We start from the raw sequence: 22090 nt of genomic DNA on the forward strand, positions 1-22090 counted from the left end.
TTTAAAACTAGTTCTCTAATAATCAAAATGAAAAGTCTTGCGCTGTTTGCCGCCTTGCTTGTTCTCGGTGAATGTGCAATTACATACAAAGACTGCGGATCGGTAGCTGGAAAAATAACAGGAATAACAGTTTCCAACTGCACCACAAGTCCATGCCAGCTAAAGAAGGGCGGCAACTATACTGTTAACGTCACGTTTGCAACAAAAGAAGCATCGGACAACGCATTCGCTTACGTTAAAGGAATTCTGGACGGAATTGCGGTGCCTTTTCCTTTACCAAACCCTGACGCTTGTATGGATCCTAACAGCCAAATCAAATGCCCGCTGAAGAATAACCAAACATATTTATACAGCGCCACTTTGCCAGTGAGCAAAGAATACCCGGATGTTAAAGTCGTGGTAAAGTGGGAACTACAAGACGCCAAGACGAACGGAAATGATTTGTTTTGTTTCGAAACACCAATTGTCGTGGTTGGATAGAACTCTGTTTTTTTTGTATTCGTGTGTATGGTGGACGCTCGTTTAATTGCTATATGCGCCTTATACAAACCGTATTTATAATATCTTAATCAGCAATAAAATCCTTTAAACATGTAAAAATGTTCTCTTTTTCGATTATATAATAATCAGCATAAAGCATTGTCAAACTTTCTTATATTCTCAAAATGTGCCACAAATGTTTAAAGCCTAAATCAAAAGTAGTAACGAAGTGTTGAAAACAAACAAACAAGCAAACCAACTCGTACCAAGCTGTACTGGTGTGTATTAACTACGTCATCCAGCAAATACGAATGTATATGTGTAATCATTGCGGTTATGTATGCGTTGCTACCTACAGTAGAATACCAATAAAACGAATCATTTTAAAAAGAAACTGCTTGCCCTTTAAGTAGTTGGCTACATATTAGACATAATCCACTAGACTAGAAAATCATGTTTTTTTGGAACATTTTTGTCCTTCAAATTTTTTCAAAAATGTGCTGCCATCGCGTTAAATATTTTTACAAAGCCGTGTTTAATAAGCTACAAAGCAACCAAAAGAGGGGAAAGTTTTAAGCGGGTAGAACTAATGTAAAAATCACAGCACCTTTACAAATATTACATCAGTTTCCTCAATGTCAAATCAAGGCACATATTTCGGTGGTTTGTAATCAACCTTAATAACAGGTGGCTTCGCTCCAATACATCGATGATAGAACGAACGTATCTCCCTGTTCATCCATAGTTCACTGTATAGCAGGTACACGCATTCCAACAACACCAAGATAACGTGCGGTATCTGTTGAATTTTGTTGATTTTGATGTCTAATATATGGCTATAGCTACTGGTACTGTAATAAAATTTTACCATTGGGTAAGAAATACACCAAAACTTATGTACAGGTGAATGAATGTATAGCAAGGTGGGGGAAGATGGGATACCTTTAACACATAATATCCAAACATCCTGATCGGTCTGTGGGAGTCATGAGGATACAGTTTTATAAATATACGAATATTCTTTGTTTACTACCAAATGTGACGAGAAAATATAATGAGTAGGTGTCCTATCTTCCCCCACCCGACTATACTTATTTATTCTTGTGTGGCGAGGCACGGGCAGTCATTTTCACACCGGTGCGCCATGTCCCGCAGACGATTTACCTCGTGGCAAGTGCATAGGTAACTTTGTAGGAATTCTTTTGCAATGTACGGTTAAAATTAAATAAAAAAACAAAACAACTCGCAAAAACTAATGAAACCTGGACGGGGTTTGCCGTTGATTTATTGAAGCAGACGACAAGTGTTGTGATGACACAAGCAGTGTTTATGAAGAACCAAAATCCACCCAACCAGAGGCGTTGCTCTAATCTGTGTGACGTAATAAGCAAAATATTTAGGAATTGCGCAACGATTGTTTCGTCATAAGACACTATGAATAAATGAATGAAACTCAATTGGCGGGGCAACAACAGTCATTATAACACAGGTTTTTGTTTCGTATGACTGGGTAACCTACCTTCGTGCTGTGATCGGTTTCAGATCGTCGTAAACGCGATAAAAATGGCGGGAAGTTCGAACCAAAATAAACAATGATGTCACAGCCACAAATGCGCATAAACAAATAGCTGGCAAAGTGACGTATGTGGTTATTATTTGATCACAACCGAGTTGATATTTGTCCCCAGTTCCAGAATAATCGAACAAAGCAAACGTGAGAATAATAGATGCTGAACACAATAATGTCAAAAGCCAAGCTGTTATAGAATAATATGGACGTTTTCTGTGAAACAAAAAGTATTATAATCAGACTATGCTATGTAAAATGTGCGCTTGGCAACAAAAATGTAGTCAACAAAAGATATGTGTCTGGTCAGACTTTGATGAACAAGAAAACACCCATGTCATAACTGAACAGTAAGAATTAGGTGTATGAATAAACCATGTGTGTCTGGTGTATAAGAGGACAGCCATGTTTTAACTGGACAGTGAGAATTAGGTGTATGAAAACACCATGCGTATCTGGTATAAAAAAGACACCCATATCTATGGACAACTTACCCATGCTCCACTTGTGCCAGTGCACTCGTATGAACATCATGTATATGTAATGTTGTCCACACACATTGAACTATGCAAGCATACATTACTAGTGATGCTACAGCAACACACAACACAGTTGAGCTGGATAAATAAAGAACACACACCACCCCAACATGACGTAGGATTGCTATGAGTATAAAGATGAATGGGTATTAGTAAATTGCACAACAATGTATATAATTGTGGCCTCAGTTCCATGAAACAAGAATGCTTTACTTGTAGCTATAGGATAACAAGTTTTATGCTTGGTACTGCAACCATGGTTGATTTGTGTCTTTAGCCAAGACACCTAACAGTAACTTTTTTAACAATTAAGTTACTAACCAGTTCATCAAACTTCATACGGAAAAACAGATAATATACAGCAAATATTACACCTATTTTAAACACCGTTTCCTTCTGAATAATCACCTAGATATACAATGCATAATTAAATGACAACATGCATTTACATTTATACTATACCTGATAATACAGTGTTGATTGGTATCAAGGTAAACTTTATTGAAACAGACTGTGGTACGAGCAGAAGAACCAGCATAATAGCAAGTAAACCAAGAGAAACATAACTGCCCACACTGATAAGGAATCTATAAGAAATGAAATAAATGGTTACTGAATTAGATTACAATACTCTTTGTTTTGTAGTGGGTTTCAAAATACACAGGAATTAAAAAAACAGTTTTGCTACTTTAGAATTATGTCTTGTTCAAACAATATGCTATAACAATGACGCATCAGAAAAACTATTACTAGCTTACGATGATCACCAAAAACTTTTGGCATGTATTGCCTAAATTTGTCTAACTTGTTAAGTTTAAAAATGTTTCACATACTACCAATTTGTATAATCCATATGTGCTGTGTCACTGCTTTAAAACATACATTGCATTGAGCAAGCAATACCACCTCTACCCACATCACCACATCACCTGTATTCATCAACTACAATCACTTGCTGCCACTCCATATCATAAACATCATGACTCAACAAAGCAAAGGTTGTCACATGGTTGCATCGACAAATTGTCCGGTCATCTCTTTTTCTCCACACTTCACAACCGTCGTCATTGAACAAAACATCCTCAGATGTGTAGTCGATAAAAACACAAACATGGTCCCTTGATTTCCTTTATAAAGAAACATTCTTAAATGAGCATCATAGTTACTTTAAAATTTGTACCTTAATACCCCTTAATTAAAACATCTTAATTAAGTCAACATTTTGTTCCAATTAATATACCTCTTATGGTAAAATGTGATGTAAACATATCCATTCAATCTGTGAAGTTTTTGAACTTGGCCATCTACCAGCAGTTGTACACCAACCAAAGCACTGTTTAGGGTTTTTCCCTCAAATGATAACTGGCCTTCTTTCTTTAGTGATGTCACAGGAAGTGAGGTCATCATACCATCAGTGTCATCAAACTTTAGAAACGAGAACCGAACCTCGCTGTTCTTTTTACTTCCACTTACTCCAGGTGGAACTTCAACAAAACTTTTATCCCTCCTTTGTGATGGAATAAAGGTATATCATTAATCATTCATAATGTTTCATTCGATGTACCATTAATATATCATGATGTTATGAAAGCCCTTATACAAAACTGCTTAAATGAAATATAACAAACAATAAAAGATTATCTTGAAAAGGAAATAAGTTCCTGTGTATAAATGCATATTCAAGTTTGGTAGTTTACAAACAAAAACAAGTAGTCTACTAACCTAAGTTGTGGACTTCCTTGTTCTGGGAACTGAACTGTTTGTTCATGGTTTGATAATGCAAGTAACATTACATTTAGATTGTTGCTGAAACTGGTTTTGTGCTTGGGGAAAGTCCCTGGGTTAAGAATGGATGAAGCTTGCATAGTGTTGTTGTCTAAAGTGGACAAGAAGTTCTGAAAAATGAAGATACAGGTTATTGTTATACCAGTATTATAGTTACAGCTTAAAAGTGGCAAAAGGAACAATATTTGATCACTATTATCACAAGAATCAAAACTATATCTGATTCATTATCTTAATTATTATCATCTTAATTTTAATCTTAATTTTAATTATTCTTAATGAAAAAATTTAAAATATTTACTCAAACCTGAAACAGTTTCCGAAACACGCCATTGTCCAAATCTTTCCAAACTTTGAAATATTTTAATTGCGTCACTCGGTCCACAACTGAAGTTACCGAACTCATGAATTCTAATCTGTTACTTCTTGTGATGTCATCAAATTTAAACGGCTCCCATGACGTAAGGTTGGATAGGATATCTAAGGAATAAGCAAGTGTAATAAATTCTGTGAATCTGGCCATGATCTTGTCTGTGAATCTGGCCATGATCTTGACCTTATAAAGTTGGCGATTCTAAGAACAAATTATCATTTGGAATTGATGGATCACTGTGCCACAACTCCCAAAATAAAAATTTAGTGATAAATAGTGTAAAGCACAACAGAACCCACTAACCTTGCACTGCTATAAGGTCACCTGTTGTAACCAAACCATTTCCATTTACATCATCAGCTAAATAAGCGTTGAGGTTTGTTATTCCTTGTTTAAAACCTTTGCTGTCATGAGTTTCATTCGCCAAGAATTCTTTTATTTTCTAGGAAAAGATTACAATTACAGGAATTCATTTGCTTTAAAAATAGCTTTGATTTGTTGATGTGTTCGCATCTGTTATGTTATAATGTGTGTTGTAAAAAAAAACAAGGTAATGACGAGAAGTTTAATGCTTTGTGTCTTTTAAGGATTAAGACACCCCTGTCTTACTGAATAACACTGTACTTCTCTACACAACCGTCAAAAACATAAACCCCTTACATGGTAATAATTTATTTGCCAAGTACATATTTTATTCATTATAAAAATCTTGATTCTACAACTAAATATATCTATTTAAATATATTATAAAAATACCATCATGATCAGTGTAATTATTAAAAGAACACAATGATCATCTTTTCCACTTACCATTAAGTCACTCCTCACGCACCCAGAATAATCTTCTTCCATCCAGACCCCGGTTTGAGCGCATCTTCTCCGAGCAATCCCTGATTGTTCTGGAGGACAAGGAGCAGTTTGTGTCTTCCCTGCTCTTGTTTCCTCCCAACGAGAATTCCTGAACTTAGTGATGACCGAAGAACAAACACGAGGTTTCCAATCGGAAATAAACCTGTTGAAATAATATATTAAACAAATAAAACCAAAACCTTTGTTTTAACAAAAAAATACATTTATAAATGCGCAAATGGGTAATACAAAGGTAATGATAAATTAAATCATTTTTTGTAACAGTGATTTATAAAAGCACCAACCTCCCAGGGGGGCAAGCTTCACCCTTACAAACTTCTTCGTCAACCTGGGAACCAGTTTCTGACCCAAAGCATGGGTTACCCCCTGCAGTAGGGGTGGGGTTGTTACATAGTCGAATTCTAACCTTCTTACTAACCCCACATTCAACAGAGCAAGGACTCCAATTCACCCACTCACCCCAACCACCTAAAACAGACAAAATTATTTATTTAATGATATGTGATAAAAAATATTTGTCACATATTAATTACTATTGTGAAAACTTCCATTTCCTACTTCAATAATTCTCTTCAAGGTTATGTGTTACATGATATATTACACGAGCAAATATTAATAGTATTTATAAAACTACTATAATTTTAATCATCCTAGCTAGGTGTGCCTGTGCTTCTATATACATAATATATATAAATAAATCTTAACACAAAGCACTTCAGGATCTGAGACTAAGGCATGGCAAAAAAATATAACTATAAACCACCAACCATGTATCGGGCATTCTAAAACCCCACAGTAAACACTCTCCCTTTCGTTCTCGGCACAGGGAAAGTCCCCAAACTCTGGTTCATTCCAGACACATGTTCTAGTGCGTGATGTCATCGCTGATTGTCCGCAAGTAGCTGGACAATGACTGAACGTGGACCATGCCCCCCAGTGGTAGGTTCCTGGGCATGGGTTTGTTGCTTTGCATCGGCGATGCTCTGTTTGCTATTAAAGTGCATTGTTATTATAATATAATGGGATCCTTTCCCACCTATGGGTTATCGTAATTGTCAGCCATACATTGAAAAATAAAACAAATTTTAAAAAATGACTGTCTTTGCCCTATCACATAAGGATAAATTTAATCAATCATGCACCGTATGCTCACTGTTGAGCTGTAACCTGACTAACCTCAAGATCATTGTCCGAACCCTCACAATACCTTCCACCATTAGATGGAGCAGGAGAGCCACACACTCGAACACGTGATGAATTGATGACTCCACACGGAATGAGACATAACGACCATGGTTGCCATGGTGACCATAAACCATCAACCGGGCACTGGTAAAGAATGCCAATAAGGACAATAAAATATTTTGTATAAAAAGGGCATTTTAATACATAAAAATAAAATGATAACATGTAATCCGACTGAGGACATTACCTCTCCAAGATTACAGGCAATGACATCATTATCTTTTCCAATGCACTCTGTGACATCATAATTACTTTTCCTGCATTCACGGTATCTTGCAATGACACCATTTCCGCATGAGTGACTACATCGGTGATGCGTAACCCATGATGACCAAACACCAGGTTGAGGGCAGTAGAGAGCACCACACAAACGAGTTTCAGTCTAAGGATTTATGTTATACTATATATGTTAAGCCATAACATAACGTAACATATTTATTTCTTAGAATACAGTGGCGAAGATCAGGTTAATTAATACAACGAAGAGAATGGATTTTAAACGAACCACTAAGGGGGTCATTAAACAGTATAGTGTTTGTATACTTCATTCTTTTAAAAAAAAAGGGTTTCAAATAAATTATTTGTGTTAGCAGCACCAGCCTAATAGGGAATTTAACGCAGAACAAATATATTTCTACCAAACATAACACCACTGAACTATGGGCATATTCATGTTAAAACAACTGACCTTATTTCCATAACAATGACTTCCTCCATTTGTTGGTGATGGGTTGGAACATTCTCTTGTTCTTACTGATGTTGTGTTGATACCACATGTTGAGGAACACTAGAAAAGCAAGAGCAACATATAAACCTTAGTATTGAACTAAAAAGTAGTACATGATCTGGTGTTACGAAAAGGTAACCAACAAATATCAAGTCCAACCACTAGTAGTAATAGAGGAATACATTTCGCCTAAAAATAAAAAAAGGAGTACATTGTCTTAAACTATAACAGGGATAAATAAACGCTATATTTTTTTTGTACTCTATATGAGTGAGGTCCTACAAAGTAAAACAACATGGCGTATAAACAAAACATTGGTATTAAACCCTTTATACACAGATCCATTCTTACATTGTTTAAAATAGCTACTATAAACAATATAAATATTTGTTTTATAAAACTTACACTGCTATAATCTGACCACTTTGACCAACCACCATTAACTGGACACATTATGACATCACAATGCTTGACTTCTATGACATCACCAACACAATTAATGACATCATTATGTACAGGAGGTACAATGGTTGAAGATGGATCAAGACAATAGCGGGATCTTGTTTGTGTAGATGAAGTCCCACATGATGCTGAACACTGTACATGGAATGGTTATAAATCAACACTTGGTTAACTTGGGATCATTAGTCTGTTCAAGTTGCACAAATTTAAAACTTCAAAAAAATAACTTTTATTCTAACTGATGATATTAAAGAAATTTACAAAACAAAAGTGATAACGTTATATTAACTTAATACATTGCACCCAATTACACATTTGCAGAGTTCTTGTACATTTGCAGAGTTCTTGTACACTGTAAAGTTGGTACACAGAGTATACTTGATTTAAACTATGCGTATGGTGGCACTTACATGATATATACTACCCAATCAATACCCAATCATCAAAATCACCTTTCCAAAGTCCATCCATTCAGACCATGAATAAATTTGCTCGCTCAAACTTTTTGTCCAACCTTTGGCGTGACTTTGTGGCCCACTCTCCCACATTCGTAGTGATGTCACTGTGACATCATAATGAGTGGCGGGTGAGAGGTTTTTAATGACAACATGGGTGCTTCCCCCAATGTACAACTGTTGGATGGGTAGGGAGTTTCCCACAACAGATACTTGAATCTGCAACCACAATACATTAGCTTAGTAAGCCTTATATCTGTTTGGTTAGGGTCATTGGTGCCAAACCTGGGGAGAACCTACAATTTTTTGCATAAACATTAATCAGTATTATTAATAAATTACTTTTCAAGTTACATAAAGGTATATACATGGTAACTTGTAGGCAAGCATGGGGTGTGTGAAACAGAACACCCAAGATATAACAACTGTTGTTGCCCGCCCCATAACAATAAATACTTTACAATAGTTCATTCTAAGTATTTCACTCACCAAGTATCTATCAATTTCTTGCGCTGCTTCGGCCTCAGTCCATTCCACTCTAATCTCTGATTGGCTGACAGTTTCGATCACTAAACCACTAGGGGCCAGTAGAGAGTTTGGGTTTGAAAACTCAGCAATCAGCTGTGAATCCGAAACTTCTGTGATGTCATCAGGGTAGTGTAGAACAAACACTTGGTATAAGCAACCTGCAAACTCATATGTTTAAGTCAATAGCCTTTTACTAAATTAATTACAGGAAAAGGGGAAAACATGTTTCGAACAGAAGGGTAGCGAAAAAATAATTTTTGTCTAGTTTTAATGTTTCGACGCAGTATATAAAGTACTAACTAAAATAAATTGGTTTTATATTATTATTCTATAAGAGCGAGGACCTAACTTACAACATGCCAGTGGACTTTGAAATTGAGAATTAGTTGACATGTTACTACTTTATAAGTTGAAATGACTATACCTGTAAATGACTGTATTAAGTTACCCACCAACCTTGTACAGATGCAGTTACATTGGTTTTCAACTGTTTAGTAAACCCTCTGATATATTCAGTACAATATATCTCCTCAGTGTAAGTTGTTTGTTGTTTGCATTGCTCCACTGTATCAGCTGATATCCCAGTGAATATACTTACAGAGACTTTGTATTTATGGCAGTGAGAAGATACATCCCATGTAACTTGTGAAGAAAGGTTGTTTATCCTGAAGTTGAACAATGCATTAAACTGGTTTAAAGCTGTATAAAGAAATGGTGAGACATGCAGTGAGCATGAGGTGTATAAACACATCATGTGGGACTGGTGTATAAGAAGGTTATCACTTTAAACTTAACAGTGAGCATGAGGTGTAATAAGATACCCATCTTATAATTCTTTATTGAGAATGAAGTATGCATACAGACAAATGTTTTTACCTTTCAACAAAGATGAGAAAATCAGAACTGACACCTGATGTCGCTAGAGCACTTGAAGCTAAACTTATTTTGTTCCCGGAGTAACTTCTTACTGACACCTCATACATTGTGCTTGGAAGTAAATTAGAAAAATGGGCAAAATTCTTATTCGCGTCAACTATCAGGTAGCTTGCATTCGCCTGTCCTTGTACTGTGATGGATAAATGGTTTCAATTACACACAGGAAGGTATAAGTTTACCTAAGGAGTGAGCATAATGAGTATAGATAGACCAAGTGTGCCTGGTGAGTGAAAAAAAGTGGTATATCTTGGCAGTGAGTATAAAGTGTGAGTATTAACGCCGCACTTGTGCATAGGAATTAGAAAAACACCCATGTTAAATGTACATTGTTTTACATAAATTTTTTTAGAATAATGTTCCACCATAACAACATCATGTATTACACCATAGTTTGTTAATACATAACTTACCTCTCAGGGAAACATTGTAGTGATCAATATATTTAGAAAACGTGGAACCCCAGAACACCCCCATAATAACAACCCCTCTTCTTCTTGTGTTAATTGTTCTGAAGCTTGACACAGCAGGTGGTGCAGGTTGAGTGGTACCAGTGTAAGATGCAAGAGTGGTGTTCATGCTCCCATATATAGCTTGGATGGCAAATATGTAGTTCTGACCAGGGTTGACTCGATTGTCCAAGTTTAAAGATCCATCTGGGAAAATATTTAAGTAATTGTTTGTATTCTATATAGGTGAGAGCAAAAAGGGGGAAAAAGGGTTTGGGATTTAGGTCAGAGCTGACCCATTACACGGGCACCCAGAGTGTTGCACAATAAAATGTAATTGTTCAGAGTTAGAGCGCTAACTGTTTGCACATATCACTTGTATACCACCCTGTAAGACCTCACCATTTTAGAACAGTAAGTAATTGTTTGTTTATCAATTGTACACCCAACAGAAATGAAGGTCTACCAGTTTGAATACTATAAAGCAATTTGTTAGAACATACTTACAGTAGGATTCAACACCATGAACTCCATGGTTACTTGCATAGATCAACGTTTACATTTTAAATCCATAAAACTTACCAACTGTAAACTCTGTGGCTTGTCCTTCAATTGTTCCACTATATATCAAACTAACAACCGACTCTAGACTTGTGTGAACAAATACATTGTAGGATGTTCTATTGCCAGGTGGTGTAGACCACACTACAGTGCTACTGCCAACTTGAGGTAATCCTTCTTTCTCTCTGTGGAGAAAATACATTGTTTAACATGAAATCACGCAAACAACCTTTTAAATTAAGGCAGTGCTTCTATACTCACTATCCAAATGGAAATCACCAAATAATTTGACTGGTATTGTAAAAGGTAAATTATTTTAGTGTATATTCACCAAAAGTTTTTTAAAACAGTTTTGCCAATAAAGTATTTTTTTAAATTGTGCTGTCAAACGTTTCCACTAATTTATGTTTACTGTCTGGGTTGCAACAAAAAGGGTTAAGAAGTAATGAATTAGAAAAATGTAAAAGCAATTTGAGAAGTAATCAAAGGGTGTAAGTGTTAAAGTAAATAACTATTGATATACTCATAACAGCATACATAACATATAACTTCACCTGAGTTGCAAAACAAGAACTTACCTTATATTAGTTACAGGGGCAGGTTGTGTATCAATGGTAGCAGAGGATATGACTGGTTCCATTGTTTCCAGGTAAATACTGTTAGTTTTTACTGTGGTCATCACTGTATATGTATCTCCATAGCCAACATTGTTAATTGTGAAAGTTAACTTGGTGTTTGAGGCGACAGCGGCTTGTTTTTGCGGCAAATTCTTGGTGGGACTAAATTATGAAATAAACAGAATTTAGAAAACCTAAAAAACCCATTCTCCTGATAGGATAAGTTTTATAGTGCTCTCCCATTAAAAATGAAACTTTATTCTACTTGCGATTTAGGGAGATTTCAAGGAAGTTTTTAGCAGAACAGCAATTTTAAAAATTTTATTAAAAGTATTTTTAGTTTTACCTTGTGGTTGAATGATAAGATACATCAACGAGAAACAAGGAAGCTTCCATTGAAATCAAGGAATCAACATCAACAGAATTGACATCAACAGCAATAACAACATTATCATCTTCTTGGATCAAACCAACACTTGTTAAAGACTGGTAACGAACTTTACTCAAATCACAAGGGACTGTAGATCTATCCAACTCAACCAGTCCAAACCCAGCATAAGAACCAACCAATACATTCTGGAAGTTTTCCTCACTTTTACATTGAAACTGTAGGTTCCTTATGTCCGAAACGCTCATAGCTTTATTATATGCACTTATGTAACCAATCTGGCCAGAAAACTGCTTTAGAAAGTTACTATGCTGTCCTGTGTTTACTTTTGGTTTTACTGTAGCAGTTGTACCGTTCTTATAAGTGATGTTGTGGTTGAAAACTTGACCTGAGCCAAATATGAAGTGTCCTTTGAAGTTATTAAGGTCACAATTGGTTGATTGTGATGTAATAGCAGCCACCACACCATCAATTAAAAGTCCACATTTAGTAACTTCCATTTCAGGGTTTGAATATCCCATACATAATAAATGCCACTGCCCATCCAAGAGCAGGTTGGCATTGAATGTGACTGATTCTCCATTATACACAAATACAGCATCTCCATTCTCACTTGCAGCAACAGATATAAAAGGACTCAAACCATCTTCAGCAGCAAATACAATTGTGCCGAGCTCCTCAACCAATACCCAGAAACAAAGTGTTTTAAATCCCATCTGTGTTAAAGAAATAAACGCTGATGTGCTTGATGTAAAAGAAGCAACCCCAGATTCCATGTTCATCATATTACCACCTTGGTTGTTAAGTATTGGGTGGCTAGCCATACATACGGCAGTTGTAGTAAGAGACTCACTTCCATTTTTACTAAAGCAAGCCAAACCTTCAATTGTAGCAATACCAAAGTCAGATCTGAAAACAAGAAAGAATTAGAAGGAAGTGGTTAGTGCATCTCTGTCTAGCCTAGACTTTATCAGTTCATGACCTAAAATTTACTAATAGGAGGGCATGAGATGCGTAACAGTACACCCGTGCTATAACAACTGACTTTGGTCGCAACTCCAGGATAAATAAGTTACATTCATTAATACCTTGGTGTAGAATTCATGGTGTCGCCATAGAAACAACCGACCAATCGCATGAAAGAAGGGCAGGTCACATGACTAACAAGGTTGTCAAACGAAACAAGGGTTCGGGTTGAAACATAATTATTCGAAGAACGACAAAAGGCTTTTACTGAAAGAAAAAGGTGGCTAGATTTAAAAATGTTCGAAGATAAATAAAAATAGCTAATGAAAATATAAAGTAACTTTACCAAAATAATTTTTTGGTGTAGTTAAAAATAATTAGTGGGCTTTAAAAATAAATTGTGTGACAAATTAAAACAGTTTGTTGGACTTGATTTTACCAAATAAACCTAATTCTTACCTCCAGTTTGAACGTTATGATTTAATAATGGTTTAAGTTTAACTTCACACCCGTTCATGTTGTCTGTAGGATATACGCCATAGCAATGCTCATTATTACATTCACAATTAGTTAGCATTGTTTCTTCATAGCAACTAACTGTGATGTCAGCGCCTGATAAATCACTTTTGATTATGATGTCGTTATTTTCCTGCATTTTGACATCACAATGAGGAATGTCACATGATTCTAGGCTGGAAAAAAAGTAAAAATTTTATTTAAAATTTTTTATTGTAAGAATATAACAAAGCGTTACATAAATTAAAGTATTTCTATTTTACATAATTTTTCATTCTATTTGGGGGAGGTAATGCAGCATGACATTTCGGAAAACATGATTGTAGTTTGAGTAACTTACTACATATTTTGATCTGTAGTTAGACAGTAAGGGGAAAAGTAATCTCCAAATGAACGACAATAATTGTGGCTGCTGTTTGTGATGTCATCATTCCATTGATTGCAAACAAATCCAGATCTTGTGTGTTGTATCTGTGGAGGTTGGAAAGATCAACTAAAATTTGTTTGTTAAATATACATGATAATGAAATCATGTTCACTGTCAAGTGATGCACAGTGTGTGTGTGGTGTACAAGAAGACACTTATGTTGTTACTTGACAGTGAGCATGAGATGTATGAATACACCATGTGTGTCTAGTGTATAAGAAGAAACCTATGTTATTTTGGTATAACACATTAACTACATTCTACATACATCGCCATTGTAAAGTTGCGGTGTATCTTTATAACATTGCTTCACAGCACAAAGTGAATATTTTCTCAGAGAGCAATCCTCCTTCCACCACTCCCCATTGGCATCCATAGAAATACAAGGACTATTGATCTCATCCTGGGGACTTCCCCATGAGGTAAAGTTAAGCACGCCATTGGTTGATTTTAAATTAGCATTTTCTTCATATAAACCAATCCAAATTCTGATAAATGTTTTAAAAGATTACGATTACAATTTCATGTATTAGAAATGGTAAGAAAAAAATTGACCATGTTTGTTTTTTAAACAATTTGGAGATTAAAGTATCTACATGGCATCATACTAAAAATAGTATTAACAGCTAAACCATTTTTACTTTCCAGTATACTACTGCTGTACCCTTGAAAATAACTAACAAACCACACACATACAAATATACATATCTGATGGTCAACATTTAGAAACCAGTAAAGCTCACCTTGAACCCACAAGCCACTTGTTAACATCAATTAAATTGACAATAAGCTGATGGTTTTGTTCGGAATAAAACGTTGGTTTGTCACCATGGCAACTATGGGACCAAGAATTGTTTGATTGACTGATACCAATGCAGGCAGATTCCATAAGTATATGGTGATCAGGACATGCATTAGATTGGTATAATGAGACAACATCATTGTAAACTTCTGTAAGGGATTGGTTGATTGCTTCCTATGACAAAAAGTTTAATTAATTATTTTATTGTTATGTTATTTTTGGTTTTGAAGTCTGCCTTATACAAGGATACATATTACCCTTATTTGGTACAAACTGCCTATTGAACAGTTGCAAATGCCAATGAAGTGTATAGATAGGGGGACATTACTTTTAGCTCTAATTTTGGTTTTTGTCATCGTAGGTGGGATTTTGAGCAATTTATCCATGGTTGTCACTCCCATGTCTACAGTCAAGTTGTTAAAGCTATTACAGTTTGTGGATAAGCAGACATGACTTTTAGTTGGATTGGTTACTTAAGTGACTTATCCATGGTTGTTACTGTCATGCCCACAGTCGAGTTGTTGACGCTATTACAGTCTGTGAATAGTCAAACATGACTTGTAGTTGGTTTGATTGCATAATTTTACTTATAATGTTAACACAATAAAGTGCACTCACTCTTCCTGAAACGCACAGAAATGGAAGTTTCTCATTCCATTGTGAAACATGAGTGCCATTGTTTAAACTATAAACAAGACAATCACCATAGTTTACAACTTGTGTGTGCTGGAAATTCGTATTATATTTGTTGATTGCAAATACTGTTTGGTTTGTGCCTGTAAAGTGTGGATAATGTAAAGTGTGGTTAAGCAAATAGCATAGCAGATATTTAATTCTATATGGGTTGGGCGTTCAGGTCTACTACAGCATGACAAGCCAAGGAACCCCTTGGAGGTAGGAGTGTAAGACCAATGTGGAGAAAAGTAGAGTGAAAACTAGTAACAGACTTTTTAAAGTGATTAAATGTTTTTTCGTATTATGGATAATGCCTAGCACTGTGATATGAATGGCATTCTATAAGGGTGAGGTTGTATGGCAGGACAGAGGCGTAAAAAGTAAGGCAGAGTTGGCCCATCACCTATTACAGTTATTACTATGTATTACTGAATGTAATAAGTATTATGTATCTAATTCTGTAAAAATAAGGTTATAGGGCAAGTCAAAGTAGGATCATGGGATGTAAACTAGAGTTTATTCATTACCCATAGAGTGCATAATAAAATAAAAGTATTTTATTAGTGTATGCCTAAAACAATTATTCTTAAAAAAGCGTCAAACTTTTACCATCTCCGCAGAAGCCCGACCATAAAGATGTTATATTGTTGAGTTTCATATAAGTGGGGAGATGAAATCTAGATATCTTGGATGAATGTATTATTTCAGCTTGCGAAACAAACTTTGAACAAGTTGCTTGTGCGACGGACCATGATGAAGGCGTGCTTACCCAACCAAAACAATTGTTGTCGGTAATGAATGAGAAACCAGAAGGACAGTCTTTGTTGGCGTTGCGCGACAAGTTGTGAAGATTGTCTAAAATAAAATCAAATAAATGGAGTTTAGACCAAGGCAGTTTACCACACTTTCGGAATAGAAATTTAGACAGTGTCATTGCTAAATGGTTTGCCCGCTTACCCAGAGTTTAATGCTCTATGCTGCCACCATTGTTAGCAATTGTGTTTGTGGGAAAGACACTTAACATAACTTTCTCCAACCCGCTGGTCCTTTTTGGGTCTTAATTGCCAGCCATACTTTACAACAAAACAGTTAAAAATTTCTGTAAGGACTGTGGTTACCCTGTAAACGCTTGAGGACAAGCAAGTTCTATTCAATTGCTCATACATACTCACAACTTACATGTCTCACAAGCAGCATAAACTTTTTCACCACACGGAGACCATGAAAATATTGGAGAATCATCTGTTACCGTAACAACCGAGCATAATCCTGTGTCCCTGGGCGTGATTGGCTGATTAAAAGATACAAATCCATTCACTATTGCTATGTTTGGTGCAAGGGAAACCCAAAACTGTAACGTTAAAGCTAATTATGGTATCATAACTTAATTGAATATGTTGATCAGAAAGTCAAAGAAGTTAAATAAATACGAAGAGCCTGAAACATTAAAGCAAACAAACATAACAACAAAATTTTACAAACACAGGAAAGAGAATTGTGTTCTAAAAATAAGTGGGAAAAACTTTAAACAAAAACCAAAAATAAGTGGGGGAAAATATTCTATTGAAGATGATAACAAAAATTAAATTAAAGGCAACAAGGGAAGGGAATTGCCAGCAAAATGAAAGTCATTATTACCATGTTACACCGGTATCTTATACGTATAACAGTTTATCAATTGCCTTATCTTCAAAAATAGTATACTGAGATAATATTAATAAAAGCAACGAAGAGGGAGAAATTATCCTTAAAACAACTAAAGCAACCCTGTCATACCTTAGACCCCGATGATTCTTTATAAAACACTTTGATAGCTCTCATTAATGAGTAATGGTCCTTAATGGTTAACTGTTGTTGTAACAATTGATTACATAACAATTCTGCATTTGTTGAGTTGTATTTTGTAGTGGAAGACCAAAGCCATACATTGTCTCTTTTTTGTAAGTTGTTTATTTCTAAAAAAATAAAAAAAAATATTTTAATTTTTTGTTTGAAAACAAGGGATTCTTTGAATTAATTTAATATTAAAAACAATTTTGTTAATTTAGTTCCGTGGTTCTTCGACTAGATTCAACATAGCTTAGCTATTTAGACGAAGGGGATCCATACTGTAGTTAAATGGCGATCTCTTTTTGTTTAGAATTTTCAGACTTATACGGTTTGAGGCTTATAACTTGTCAGAAAAAAAATCTAGGAACTATTTTAAATTTTACTTTAATAGACAGCTATAATGTGGTTAGAGTGGCTGCCTCTAGTCTACAGAATATTAGTTTGAGGCCAGCTGCTCATAATAAAAATCTCATTCTGGAAATATGAAAAAGTTTCCATATCAACTTACCAACTGATATGGGCCTCACACAAATAAAGAAGTGTTCTAAGTTACACTGAACAGATACCCCCTTCCCAATGTTGTTTCCCACAACGCAATCACCCCAACTAGGTTGTCCGTCTTCCCATACTATCTTAGCAGATGGTTCACCAGGTACGTTATAACTTTCGGTAGTATCATCGTATCTAAAAGCTGAAGAGGAATAATTAAGTCTACATTAATATTGGAGTTTTTCTATTTATATATATAAAACGTACATGATGTGTTCATATAACATAAGCTCCATTTCTAGTTACACATGAGAGACTTCTTATGTTAGCAGGCTTACATTGTGTATACATACACCTCATGCTCATTGTCAAATTGGGTGTCTTTTTATACACCAGACGCACATGGTGTACTCATGCACCTCATGCTCACTGTCATGTTATAATCTGTGTGTCTTCTTATACCAGACACACATATACAATTTTCAACTAAATTAAACACCAGACACACAACAATCTCACCTGACCAATACAGTTCTTTATAACCATATAGTTGAGTAAGCTTGTCAATGAAGTTCTGTGAAGTAACCCAAGGCAGTAAACTGCTATTATAGGCAGCCTTACATGCAACAGAAGCCTCTTGAAATGTGCGTGGGTAATCATATACCTTGTACCAGTATTCTCTATGAGGATAAAATCCTGTGAAGAAATTGATTACGTACAATTGTTTAATGGATATAATATAGAGAAATGTCAGTTGTTTCCAACAACCATGGCAAAGATGGCATTTTGCAACAATTACAGCAAAGGTGATTTACAACCCATTAGTGCTAAAGTGATAGAAGTAATTGCTATTGCATGTTTGCGGGTCACTGACATTCTAACCACTGTGCCACGGTGCCAGAAAGGATAAGTAATTTTATTCAATATACTGGGACCAAAGATTGGTTACATCATAAAACCTACTTGATTCACAGATAAAGAAATGTGTTTCTTCACAAGATGATATTTTGAATTCATTCTTATTTATGACCAAACAACCGGGGGTTGTGACATCATAATGAATTGGTATTTCAGACAATGAGCCTTCAGCATTACCAAGTTTAAATTCCCATCCAGAACTGACATCCGATTTAAAACCTAAAACAACATATCTGCAACATTAAGCCAAATATCACAAATGAGGTAACATTTTTGTAATTTTTTATGCTTTTGTCCTTTTTTAGTAATTTTTTTAATTTGTCTTTTTAAAAAACGATAGCCAAGTTCAAATTGTTTTAAACAAATAAAATCAACAGCAAAATGACAGTTGTTAAAAGCAGGCTGAGAATAAAAAGTATAGGATAAAACATCAGTTACAATGGTGAATTAAAGTGTGTTTGGTAAAACCAGGATAAAAAAATGCAATCATTAAACTGTTACTTTTGTTTTATCCTAACTAGGCAATCGATAAATGGCATTCTGCATAAATTGTTTTACCTGTCCAATAAGTTTGGTCGAACTCAGTCAAAGTTACCAAGAATTGATTCAATGCCTCAGTAATTGGCAGAACGAGGTTTGCATCTACAGATCTACATGCTGCTTGGGCTAATGTTTTAGTTAAAGGAATGTTGAAGGCAATATAATTCCCAGGTCCAAATACCTTCATTAGTTCACCTGTTTGTATAAAAATAAAATTAGTTTTTTCACCTCTTTTACCCGAAACAGTGTTTTCCAACTGTTTATTTCCCAACAAAAGCTTTAATTCTCGAAATAAATTAAGCTTTTTATTCCAAAAACAAAATAATCTGTAAATATTATAGTGATACAGGACACCATTTTTAACACTAAACTTTCCTTTTACCTCATTTCTAAATTTGGGTAAATTCATTGTTAATATTAAACAGGCAGCTCATAGACTGGCACAAGGTGTATGAAACATGGCACCACCGTTATAACGACTGCCGTTTTCTGGCCACATGGAGATGAAGCAATAATCATTCACTGTAATATATTTCCTCCTATTTTGTCACCTTCATTGGTAAAAGAAGCCACATGAATATTAGGGATAGCCACCCAACCCACTTTCTCTAATATGGAAATAATTGCATGATCATCTATTTCACCATAAGAAGTTATCTGGTAAAAAAAAGATTATGTTGTATTGAATGCATAAATAACATAGTCCTCATCTTGACAATCCTGTTGTGTAGTGGAAACGATGACAGAGTAAAAAATGGTGATAATTATAACTGAAATAAATAAAAACAAAATATTTATATTTTGGCACTGTTGGTCTTAAATCACAGGTTCTCTTCTTTATACACCTTGTGCCCATAGCAGGTTTTGATACTTATAAATCTCCTTATAAAAACAAAGCCTTACCCAAAGCTAAACATATCATTACCTGTATTTGAGGATCAAATTTAGGATTCTCCGTGTACTTCAATATTATCCATCTCTCCTGTTCCTGATATATCTTGAACACTCTACCAAGCGCTGGTACAACTTGAGTATATTCATCAGGCTTTGTGAGTGTGTATATTCCTACAATGTCCTTTAAACTGATGCCATTGACTGTGGTTGCATATGGGGAATCCCCATATATGAGCAAATCTTTTGTGTTCCCTGTTAAAAATATTTTTACAGGGTTTGATAATTGGTCTATTAGTCATGTTTTTATTTGGCAGTTTTACTTCTAGCATGTTTTAAAAGAAAGTGGTTTTTCTGATTACTTTCTTCTCTTTGTTGTTTTAATTGGTTTAATGTTTTTAATGTATTTAAAGAGATAAACAAAAGCTATGTTGTGTATAAAAGACATATGAGATGCATTCACCACACCGTCTCTGTTTGAAATGAAATATCATACATTGTAGTTCTTAAGAACAATCGTACAGAAATATTTGAAGTAGTGTCATGGCAATGGCTTAAAAAGAAATGCTTTTCGTTATTTTAAAATATTTATAAAATGTAATCTTATACTCACCCAATGCATGGCTTATTCCAAACAGAAGCAAAAACTGCAGAAACAATTGCTTTAAATTGCCATTATAAGAAGTTAAAACACTAATATTAATATACAGTTAATATAGGATAATAATAATAAAATAAAAACAATTTGCAATAAATATTGAAAATAAATAGCAATCAAACATACAACTTACCAAGCTTAGAAGCATTGCTTTATCTACGATATTAAAACCATATGATAAAAATATTTTATAACATTACCAGACACCGTATGCTCATAAATTATTTAGGTTGGATTATAATAATAACAATGCCTATTATGTAACACCATAGTAACACATTATTTTGTCATAATAATAAGACGTTTTCTTTTCATGATTTTATTCTCAATTTTAATGACAGTGATCATATAATGGAAGAATGTATTAAAGATATTTAATTAAATATATTGTGTTCAGGGGTCCATACACCAAAGCTTTTTGAACTAGAAGGTAATTCAGATAAAATGCAATTAAATTCATTGTATTCTGGATTTTAAATGTACTGTAACTACTAAAACGCCATTCCGGTAAACTTGAATATATATCGAGCTTCTGAAACGACATTTAAATAGTTTATACCTGAGAACAGACTTTAAGCGAAAGTTGCAACAGTTTTAAAACAAAATTTCCAATCAAATTTCCAAATTATAACTGCTTCTTTTTTGAGACATTTACACACACACCTTAATTATTGCAAACAATGAATGACCTTTCCACAAAAAATCACACAGTCTTATCATAAACTTCACAGGGTACTTAAATTAACACATAGGTGCATAAATTAAACACAAAAAATGAAATTATAAATCTTAAAGGTTATTAAAGAAAAGGGTTGCTTTGTCAGAAACTTTTGAAACAAAGCAATGATACGGTAATATTGTATAAATATCAATATAATTTTCAATGTGGCAGACATGGAAAGTTTATATAACAAGTATGTCTCACATATTTGAATGCAGTATATAAATAATGAACTATAAGTTAAGGCGATTTGGGAATATAGAATGCTGATATGTTTATATAATATATGTTCTTTATGTTGTCATGAGATACAATAGATATTTTGTATTTAAATTACACATCACAAAATCCATCGGTCACAAATTTAATTTTTTTATGTTTTTTTTACTTAGAAACTGCAACAATCTGTTTTAAAACATTTCTTTGATCTTTATCTCTTTTCTTTTCAAAATCTTTTCACTTCTAACTAAATAAATCTGTAATCTTAATTCTCGGAACTGAAATCTCCTTCCTGTCATTAAATCTAATGCTTTCCAAAATATCTCGAATAAAGACCAGTGATTGGGGCCCCAGTGGGTATTCCAGGGAATTTCCCTTCTGAACCCGCAATATCAAGATGGGTGTATTTGAGAGGGTGATCAGAGTCCAACCCATGCTGAAAAAAAGAAATAGAATTCA

General features: G+C 34.6%; 2 protein-coding genes and 1 pseudogene across 3 annotated transcripts in view; 1 reads left to right on the forward strand and 2 right to left on the reverse strand.

Annotated features, from left to right (window-relative positions):
- LOC104265422 lies at window positions 1-870 on the forward strand (annotated as a pseudogene). The gene has a single exon (XR_001975480.2). The product of XR_001975480.2 is annotated as an NPC intracellular cholesterol transporter 2 pseudogene (transcript).
- Window positions 744-21194, reverse strand: LOC100179774. Its single transcript, XM_026840926.1, has 42 exons — window positions 21184-21194; window positions 20647-20726; window positions 20068-20288; window positions 19694-19799; window positions 19161-19337; window positions 18648-18821; window positions 18204-18380; window positions 17704-17886; window positions 17142-17320; window positions 16545-16716; window positions 15975-16220; window positions 15309-15466; window positions 14632-14864; window positions 14157-14376; window positions 13802-13932; window positions 13405-13637; window positions 13068-13212; window positions 11938-12888; window positions 11553-11753; window positions 10996-11159; window positions 10378-10620; window positions 9908-10097; window positions 9488-9696; window positions 8993-9189; window positions 8501-8722; window positions 7992-8183; window positions 7548-7646; window positions 7047-7241; window positions 6791-6943; window positions 6382-6604; window positions 5899-6082; window positions 5555-5756; window positions 5048-5186; window positions 4679-4851; window positions 4309-4481; window positions 3827-4093; window positions 3516-3713; window positions 3049-3173; window positions 2542-2710; window positions 2000-2263; window positions 1743-1851; window positions 744-1279 (listed from the first exon to the last, which is right to left on the reverse strand). The coding sequence occupies exons 1-42, from the start codon at window positions 21192-21194 to the stop codon at window positions 1124-1126; spliced, it is 8244 nt and encodes a 2747-aa protein (XP_026696727.1). The 3' UTR covers window positions 744-1123.
- LOC100186137 (putative aminopeptidase W07G4.4) overlaps window positions 20995-22090 on the reverse strand; it is a 7357-nt gene continuing 6261 nt past the window's right edge. Inside the window, exon 14 of the mRNA XM_002127847.3 lies at window positions 20995-22067. Coding sequence (XP_002127883.1) covers window positions 21936-22067 — 132 coding nt within the window. The 3' untranslated portion in view covers window positions 20995-21935. The remainder of the gene's footprint in view (window positions 22068-22090) is intronic.

Source organism: Ciona intestinalis, chromosome 2, assembly GCF_000224145.3.
Source record: "Ciona intestinalis chromosome 2, KH, whole genome shotgun sequence".
Lineage (NCBI taxonomy): Eukaryota > Metazoa > Chordata > Ascidiacea > Phlebobranchia > Cionidae > Ciona > Ciona intestinalis.

Excerpts from the sequence above, each read along its gene's own strand:
- LOC100179774 (XM_026840926.1), bottom strand. Across the intron at positions 4,852-5,047 it reads TGACCTTATAGCAGTGCAAG|ATATCCTATCCAACCTTACG; the intron begins GTTAGTGGGTTC and ends CTTATTCCTTAG. Across the intron at positions 1,852-1,999 it reads AAACCGATCACAGCACGAAG|ATTAGAGCAACGCCTCTGGT; the intron begins GTAGGTTACCCA and ends TACGTCACACAG.